Source organism: Sinocyclocheilus anshuiensis, unplaced genomic scaffold (assembly GCF_001515605.1).
Source record: "Sinocyclocheilus anshuiensis isolate Anshui unplaced genomic scaffold, SAMN03320099.WGS_v1.1 scaffold516, whole genome shotgun sequence".
Lineage (NCBI taxonomy): Eukaryota > Metazoa > Chordata > Actinopteri > Cypriniformes > Cyprinidae > Sinocyclocheilus > Sinocyclocheilus anshuiensis.
The window spans coordinates 186,125-194,957 of record NW_015554079.1 but is presented as its reverse complement, the minus strand read 5'-3'; the positions used below and the strand labels follow the sequence as shown (position 1 = coordinate 194,957).

The 8,833-nt window shown below is 39.2% G+C and overlaps 1 protein-coding gene across 1 annotated transcript in view; it reads right to left on the bottom strand.

The window, feature by feature from the left end:
* Positions 1 to 523: 523 nt before the first annotated feature.
* The window catches only part of LOC107669024 (protein bicaudal D homolog 2-like), a 42,491-nt gene continuing 34,181 nt past the window's right edge, over positions 524 to 8,833 (bottom strand). Inside the window, exon 8 of the mRNA XM_016461115.1 lies at positions 524 to 4,700. Coding sequence (XP_016316601.1) covers positions 4,364 to 4,700 — 337 coding nt within the window. The 3' untranslated portion in view covers positions 524 to 4,363. The remainder of the gene's footprint in view (positions 4,701 to 8,833) is intronic.

Genomic DNA, 8,833 nt, shown 5'->3' with positions numbered 1-8,833 from the left:
TATAAAGGAAAAGGTAAAAGGAAAACAAAAAGAATTCAGGTGAATCAATAAATTATTAATTTACTGCCACTGTCTGAATAATATGTAATATAATATTATTACAAGTACTTAACTTTTGGAACTGATTATGTAATACAGATTACATACAATCAGTTACTACCCAGCTCTGCTCACAACCGAGTGCTGTGCCAATAGAGATGGATATTCAAGCATAAACGATACTGTGTTTACCTCCATTAAATCAATAAACCATAGAAATGTTCATGTACAGATAATCATACAGGACTGGGAAACTGGAGAACGAGACACGAAGTCCCGAGACAAATGGACAAAAGAAAGATAAGACAAATTCACACACAGGACAAATGCCGAGTTACTTTTTATTTGTATTTATTGACTTGAGCCAGCATGACTACTTCTACACAGGCAAACCTCTAGAAAACAAGACTTAAACTCAGTTAGTACAAGAGTAAGGGACCAATTAAAAAGCAAACATTTCTCTCTTCTTCTTTTGTCTTTTTCCAAGTCTTTGGAGTTCTAAGTTTGTTTTCAGTTCTGTCTCATAGCTGAAAGAAACATGCACATTATAAAGTTCAGTACTGACGAGATTTCAAATTAATACAAACAAATGAATGTTATTTCATATAAAGGTATCAAACTTATAGGTCCTTATAGATCAATACTGGAACACAATAATAAGAGTTTCCAATAATAAGCTTCCACAGCTAGTTGAATATCACAATGCCATCACTTCCAGCAAACAGAAAACCTCAGTTACCACATAACTTCGTTTTGGTTTAATTGCACTTAATTTAGTTCCTCCTCACTTGCTGACTGTATTTATTAATTTTACGCCTCAACAAACAAAACGTGACTGTCGTGGCACCATTTGCTTGTTGATGCAACATGTTTTCTGTTTCCTGAATTTGTAATGCTCATATAACCATGTGAAAAATGTATAAAAAAATAAAACAATTGAACAGAAAGAGGACACAAGCTTTCTCACAATTGTTAACAATACTATCGATATCACATGACCTCAGCTACCTCACCATACAAAGCTAGAATAACACCAGTCTCCGACAACAAAACACCACACAGGTTTCGTGTCTCAATTTTTGTTCATATTGAGGCAAATGATAATTCTGGCTTCAAACCATTTGACGAAACATAACGTTTTCTAAAACCCCTGAATTTGCTCTTAGGATCACTGACCTGACGAATTCAGTACAATCTGTTTTATTTCTCTAATCATTGATATCTTCACACCCTTGAAAACAGAATTAACGTCTCTTCCTTAAGGAGTGAGAAAAATAAAATACAAAAACTAAACGCTAAGCTAGGATTCTCTCTTCAAAGAACAAAAAGGCACTAATGGTCAGAATGAAGATCATAAACGAAAAACGAACCAAACTGAGGGTAAGGTAAAGCAGGGCAGACCCTCGTCTCAGCGCTTCTGATCCTTTTAACACCAACCCAAACGATGTACCGACACTTGGCACGATATACAGAGAGAATTACAGCATTCCAATTTGGAATTAATTCATTTCCTCTTGTACAGAATGCAGAAGGTCAGTGACCCACGTAAAGCTTGAGCGAAGGTGCTTGAAACGAACGAAAGAAAAATCGCGAACACTTACAATAAGGTACAGTTCTTAATGCATCCAGGTTAATGTTAATATATGAACATTCTCATTTATTGTTAATTCACGTTTGATCATAATACGTTAACCTAATGTTCATTTATACAATGTTATAAAACATATTCCTATATAAAGTAATGATGCTAGATGAATAAATGCTGCATTGTTTGTTATTTGAACCTTATTGTGAAGTGTTATGAAAAAATCCATTCAATTTTTATCGATTCGCTGGTTTTGTTTAACCAAAGCCTTCCAATTAGATTAAGCCACTTTTTTTTTTTTATTTGTTCACTTTGAAATATTCCTATATAGACAAAATAACAGTAATAATAAATAGATGAAAGCCCAGCATTAAAGCGTGGCCGTAAAATGTGCCAATGTGAGAAACGTAACATTTCAGTAAAACACATAGATAATCTTATGGATGACAGAACTGGAGAATATGGATCATGTGAGTTATGAATCCGTGACGTTGAGCTCTGCTTACAGAGGACGTACATGATGAAATCGAATACTCTTAAAATAGTAGTGTAAAATACGTGAACAGACTCACCTCAAACTATAGACTAATATAATAAAAAGCAATATAGCCTTATATTAAAAGATCAAAGGTTACAAAATCTCAAAACATCGATGAATGTGCCCATGTTCTCTTTTTTGTAGTTGAATTTTAAGCATTAAAGTTTTCAGGACTTTGTGACCTCTGGCTTCCCATTTGTGTAAAAAGAACCCAAAAAGTAGGTCCAAGACAGTTTACTGGGTTTGTAGGCAGTGGTGCAATGTTGAGTTCCAGCTCAGGCTGTGCGTTACTGCAAATCGGAATAAAGAAATAAAAGCCGTTAGCATTACGGTTAACGTTACGCAGCAGCTGCATCTGCTCAAGCGGCGTTCCAGCAGAACTCAATGGAAAACCCAGAAGCCAAACACAGCCCATGTGAAGTGTTGTGTTAGTGAGTGTGGAAGAGAAGTACAGGATGCAGGAAGCCAGAGGTTCTCACAAGAACTAAAAACCTCAAACCTCACCAGGTCAAGCCAAATAAGTAGTGAATGTTAATGAGTTGTATGACGTTTTTGACCGGTCAATGGTGAAACATTTCACATTTAACTCCTCTTGGCGGAACGCAGACCAACTGGTAACCTGACTGCTAATTTTTCATTGGTAACTGAAGCGAGCAAATTTGAACTGGCCATTTAAAATTTGGACAAAATGTCACACCAACCAAAAATGATGTTTGTTTTTTTTTATTGTTAGACATGTCAACCAAATGAGACATTCGTCTTTTTCTGTGACAGGTCAATTAAATTCCAAAATGAATGTCAATAATCTGATGAGTGCGAGCAGTGCCAGAGGCATCCCTTCCCATACCGGGAGTCGAACCCAGGCGGCCTGGTAACAACCAGGAATCCAAACCACTAGATCATATGGGAACAGACCTTGCTAGATTAACTGGACTAGAAAATGTTACAGAATGTGAAAGACGCATGTAATCTTAATTTAACACTGTTATTTACAAATACAGCGATTCAGAGAAGCCATTCATTAGCCCATTTGCAGCAATTCATGAATTAATCGACAATAGCTTGCAAATAGACTATGAACTCTTATTTCAGTTTGTTTAAAAACCCTAGCTCGGCATCGACTGCTTCAGTTGTGTCAATCTTTCACGTGATGCCAACACAAAACGGTGAATGCAATCTATATGGAGATGAGAGATTCAGATCATATACAGATTACTAATGCTAAGGTCGAGTGCAACTAGGAATATATGATCTTATCATGAAAAGCTGATTCGGGATGTTTTAAGCAAGCCAGAGAATGAAAGCCTGAAACTTTGAATCTTTTGTTTGCCAAAATGAGACATTGGTTTGCCCTTCTCGTCTTGAAATGAGACGGCCACGCTATTTAGAGCACAGAAACGACAGATAAGGCCTCTCTAATGTTTCATCTGCAATGGAAATATGTTGACAGCACGTGGCAAGCCCTTCACCATGACTTCACCGTGTGAAGCCGTGTGTGCTCAAGTAAACGTAATCGAGTCTAAGACATATTAAAGCTCTCAGTTCTGCAGCCAGACATCAAATGAAAAAGCAAGCCAGAAGCCCACTGGCTTCGTGGCGCATACTGATTTATGAACACGCGTCGTTCCCGCCTGCCTCACGAGTGACATCGTTAAAACACACACACTCTCCAACCCGTCGATTTTCATTTTTGATGTTATTTCTGTTTTCTCGCAAAAACAAAACAAAAATGGCACACTTCTATGAGTTTTCCTGCACGTCAACAAGGCAGGGAGGAGGTTTGCATATTTCGTTTGGTCGGGCATGTAAACACGAGTTACCTGATTGGACGGGCTGCTGATTTCAGAGGCAGGAGAGAGATGGACAGAGGAAAAGGGCGAATGGCTATTGACTTGTGACCACAATTCAACAATCCTATGGCTAGCTCTCTCTATCATGTCTAATCTAGAAATGCTGCCTTGAGCTGTAAAATTGTGCAATTGGGTTTGGTGCCGCTAGCAGAAACACACTTCACCTATAAGACTAAATGTTATTTCATTCTGCCCTTAGCTAGCACTACAACATGCACCTGGCTATGAGGACGTTAGCAGGCATGACCATATTTAGCCCTAAACACACGGACACATCATATGGGTTAGCACACAGCAAGCAAGAGTGCGTGAGTGGAGCTTTGTACAACGGCTGACGAGGCTCGCACAGCTTCAGTCGCAGTAGATCTTGTACTTCTCGCTGCAGAACACCACCGGCGTTCCCAGGAGGCCGTTGGGCTCGCCTCGACCCCCGCAGGTGGCAGCGGCGGCAGGGTGACTCACGTGGGAGTGGGTGGGTTTCCCGCGCGAGGAGGCGGTCTTGGAGCGGCCGTTGGCTCTGCCGCGGCGGGTCTGCTCGTGGTCGAACTCCAGGTCCTCCAGGCGCTGGGTGAGCGCCAGCTTCTGCTGGATGGCCATACGGAGGAGGGAGTTCAGTGTCTTCTTCTCATCATCCGCAGCAGCCAGCTGCCTCTGCATCTCATCCAACTGAGTCACGTACTCGTCACAGCTGAGAGACAGAGAGATGGTCGATATATTAGTACTACAAAAAAAAAAACATTCCTTTTTGGTAACATTGTCCATAAGGCCCTGTTTACACCTGGTATTAAGAAGCATTTTTGTCAATCAGATCACAAGTGGACAACACTAAATAAGGCGTGAAAGGGGTCTGAAAAGTTATAAACACATCTGACCAGACTGCTTTCGTAATGTAAACGGCAAATGTGTTCGAACAGCCACTAAAGGTGCCTCCTCCTTTACCTACTGACCTAATTCTTAAAGATTACAGGACATGTTGTTAAAGCACAATAGCAAGACAGGATTTAAACTTTGCCAGCTGAAGTCGTAAGTCTGGTTTGAAGGCAAAAAACAAACAAACAAACACAATGTTCTTGTTTTATTCCTGCTTCTAACTCAAACCCACAGCATATGGCGTAGTTTTGCAGCTATCACAGCAGAAACAAACGCTGCTGCTCTGTGTCTCTGTAATCTTCCTCACTTGTCTCAATTCCTCAGCAAATCCAATAGATCAGAAAAACTTGATGTTGTAACAGAAACTATAAACTCTCAGAAACTAGAAACTTTTACTATAAACTTTTCTAGCATTTTAGATACGGTTGGTCCTTTATGCTTAAAGAAGATTAAGGAACCCAGTCCGACACTGTGGTATAACTAGCACACTCGCACCTTAAAGAGAGCAGCCTGGAGAATGAAGCACAGCTGGAAGAAAACAAAACTAGAGGTATTTTGTATTGTATGGAGGGAAAGTACTTCTACTTATAGAAAAGCTCTAAAATTGCTAGATCTGCTTACTTTTAATCTCTTTTAGAAGAGAACAAACACAACCAGAATCAGAATCAGAATGAGCTTTATTGCCAGGTATGTTTACACATACAAGGAATTTGTTTTCGTGACAGAAGCTTCCACAGTGTAACAGAATGACAGTGACAGAACAAAAAACACAGATAATAAAAAAATAAAAAACAGAAAAAGTAAACAAGGAATAAAAATATATAAATCGACAATTGTATGTGCAGGTATATTACAATAGACAGTTTTGTATGTACAGGTACTGTATATTATGTGCAAATTTTAGACTGAGACTGAGTGTTAGATAAATAAGTGTATGAGTGTATAAATAGTGTGTGTTCCTGCGGAGGAATGTAAACACTCACGAGAATGAACGAGTGGAACTCCCGCGGCGAATAGAACGGCTTACAGTTAATGAAGAGCGCTTCTAGATAGGGACAGCACATCTTCTTTAACACTGTTACATCTGTACACCACCTTTCGTTGATGTAAAAACGTCCCGCTGCCGCGTGATTTCCCCGTTGATTCTGCGTCGCAGGTCCGCTCTGAACAGCTGAAAGCCCGGCAGATGTAGTGCGCTGTCCGGAATGGCGTCATTCAGCCAGGTTTCCGTGAAACACAGAGCAGCAGAGTTTGAAAAATCCTTATTTGTCCGGGAGAGCAGAAGGAGCTCGTCAGTTTTGCTGGGTAGAGAGCGGAGGTCCGCCAGATGGATGCTCGGCAACGGTGTTCTGAATCCACGCTGTCTGAGCTTCACGAGCGCGCCGGCTCTCTTCCCCCGTCTGCGCGTCCTTAAGCGTTTGATCAGCGCCGCAGCTCCCCCGACTACAATGTCCAGCAAAACATCAGAATAGTCGAAAACTGGTGAAATATCGGGTGGTGTGTACTGCCGAATGTCCAGCAATTCGTCTCTGGTGAAACTGATTGCAGGGATATAACTAAAGACAGGACAAACTAACAAAAACATAAAAAAAACTGCGGAGCACCCCACGGAGGCAGCCATCAGCGTTGGCGCCATCGTCATAGAACGATCGTCAACCCCAGGCATTTATTCAATACAGTGGCCAAATTAACAAAAAATAAAGCATCAACAGACAGACATTCCCCAACAGCACAGTAGTAATGAACTTTATGAACTTCTTTACTTCCAAGATCGATACTTAATAGAGATAAAATTCTAACCATGCAGCTAGGGCTGTGCAAAAAATCGAATGCGATTTTCATGAGCATCTCGTCAGTAAAGCCCCTTCTGGTGATTAGTAGTAGTCAGTGATCTATGGCTCTGTGTAGTAAATGCCACTCCATCTGAAAGCACGTGCTGGAGATTTACTACTAATCACTAGAAGCGGCTTTACTGACGAGATTCGCATGAAAATCGCATTTGATTTTTTTGCCCAGCCCTACATGCAGCCTTCAGCTAGAGTACTGCATCAGACAGTCCACTTTAGATCCCCCGAGGAACAATTCCACTCATTCTCAGCTATAGGAGAGGAAGAATTGTATAAACTTGTTAAATAATCAGAACCTACAACATGTATGTTAAATCCTATTCTAACTAAGCTACTAAAAGAGGTGCTTCCAGAAATCATTGTTCCTCTTCTGAATATTATTAATTTCTCAATGTCATTAGGATGTGTCCCCAAAACCTTCAAACTGGCTGTTAAGCCTCTCATTAAAAAAACACAACTTGATCCTAGAGAATTAGTTAATTTTCTCCCTTTTCTGTCAAAAATACTAGAAAAGGCAGTATCCTCTCAGCTATGTTCCTTCTTAGAGAGAAATGGTATCTGTTATCGATTTCCAGTCAGGATTTAGACTGTATCATAGTACTGAGACTGCTCTCATCATTGTTACAAATGACCTACTCTTATCATCCGATCGTGGTATTGTGTATTTTTCTATTAGTGCTACTGGATGTTAGCACTGCGTTTGATACTATCGACCACAGCATTCTTTTGAGTAGACTACAAAATTATGTTGGTATTACTGGAATTGCATTGGCATGGTTCAAATCGTACTTATCTGACTTTCATCAATTCTTAGCAGTGAATGATGAGTAATATCGATCACAAGTGCAGTATGGAGTACCTCAAGGCTCAGTACTAGGACCGCTGCTTTTCATGCTTTACATGTTAACCTTGGGAGATATGTTACTCTTCACGCTTTACATGTTACCCTTGGGAGATATCATCAGGAAACATGTAGTTAGCTTTCACTGTTATGCTGATGATACTCAGCTCTATATTTCTTCGTGGCCTGATGAAACATACCAATTTGCAAAACTAACGGAATGCATAGTTGATAAAAAAACTGGATTACTAGTAAATTCCTACTGCTAAATTTAGTTTTAATTATTGGACCAAAAACCTCCGCATGTAATAACTAGTGCTGTGTTCGATACATTGATATGACGATGTATTGTCACAGAGATTTGACAATACGAGTATCGATACAGCTGTCCCTGTATCGATATTGCGGCACGTGCGCTGCAAGGGCTCTGCCTTCCCTGGTGTTGGTTGAGTGTAGTACTCCCACAATAAACTCTTTATTTTAAAGAGTTAAACTCTTTATTTTTTGGCAAACAAAGGGTTTACCATTAAAATTAAAACATGGAAGAAATAGCGTACTGTGTGATTATTCTTTTAAACAAAAGTTGTAATAATTGTTGTAGTAGTCAGAGGTTAAAGCAAAAAAAAAAATCTTTTGACTGAAAATTTTTCCTCGGCCAAACCCCATTCCACAGCCATACCTGTCACACACCCAGTTTAAGAGCAGTGTTTTTCTTCTTGTAATCAGGAGCGCTTGTCCTCCTAATTAAAAAAATTAAGGAGCACCTTCTGATCAATAATCAAAAATTCTGATAAAAAATTAGCCTTCCTAATATGAGGTGAAGTGATTTACGGAGGCATTTTCTTTTTACCTTTGCAATGGCATAATTTTAATCTGTCAAATTCAAAAATTTATGTTTATAAGCTTTTTAAAATTTCTATTTAAAACAATATAATAAGAAGTAGAATAAGACAAATAAGTTACCAATCATATGAAATTAGTATTAATGAAAAATTAATTTGTACTACAGAGGGTGCACAGAAGAACACAAAAGTGGCTTGTAGGTACATTTTCAGACATTCAATGAGGCTCAGAGTTGGCATGAGTGCAATTAAATTCTTAAATTCATGTGGAGCTTAATGTTTTAAATATAAAACTTTGAATACAGAAATATTAAATGATTTAAATAACTGCAATTATACCTAAAAATGAAACTGAACCAGCAGGTGGCGGCAAATCACTGATTTTATCACTGAATCATTCATTCAATTGATTCGTTCGAAC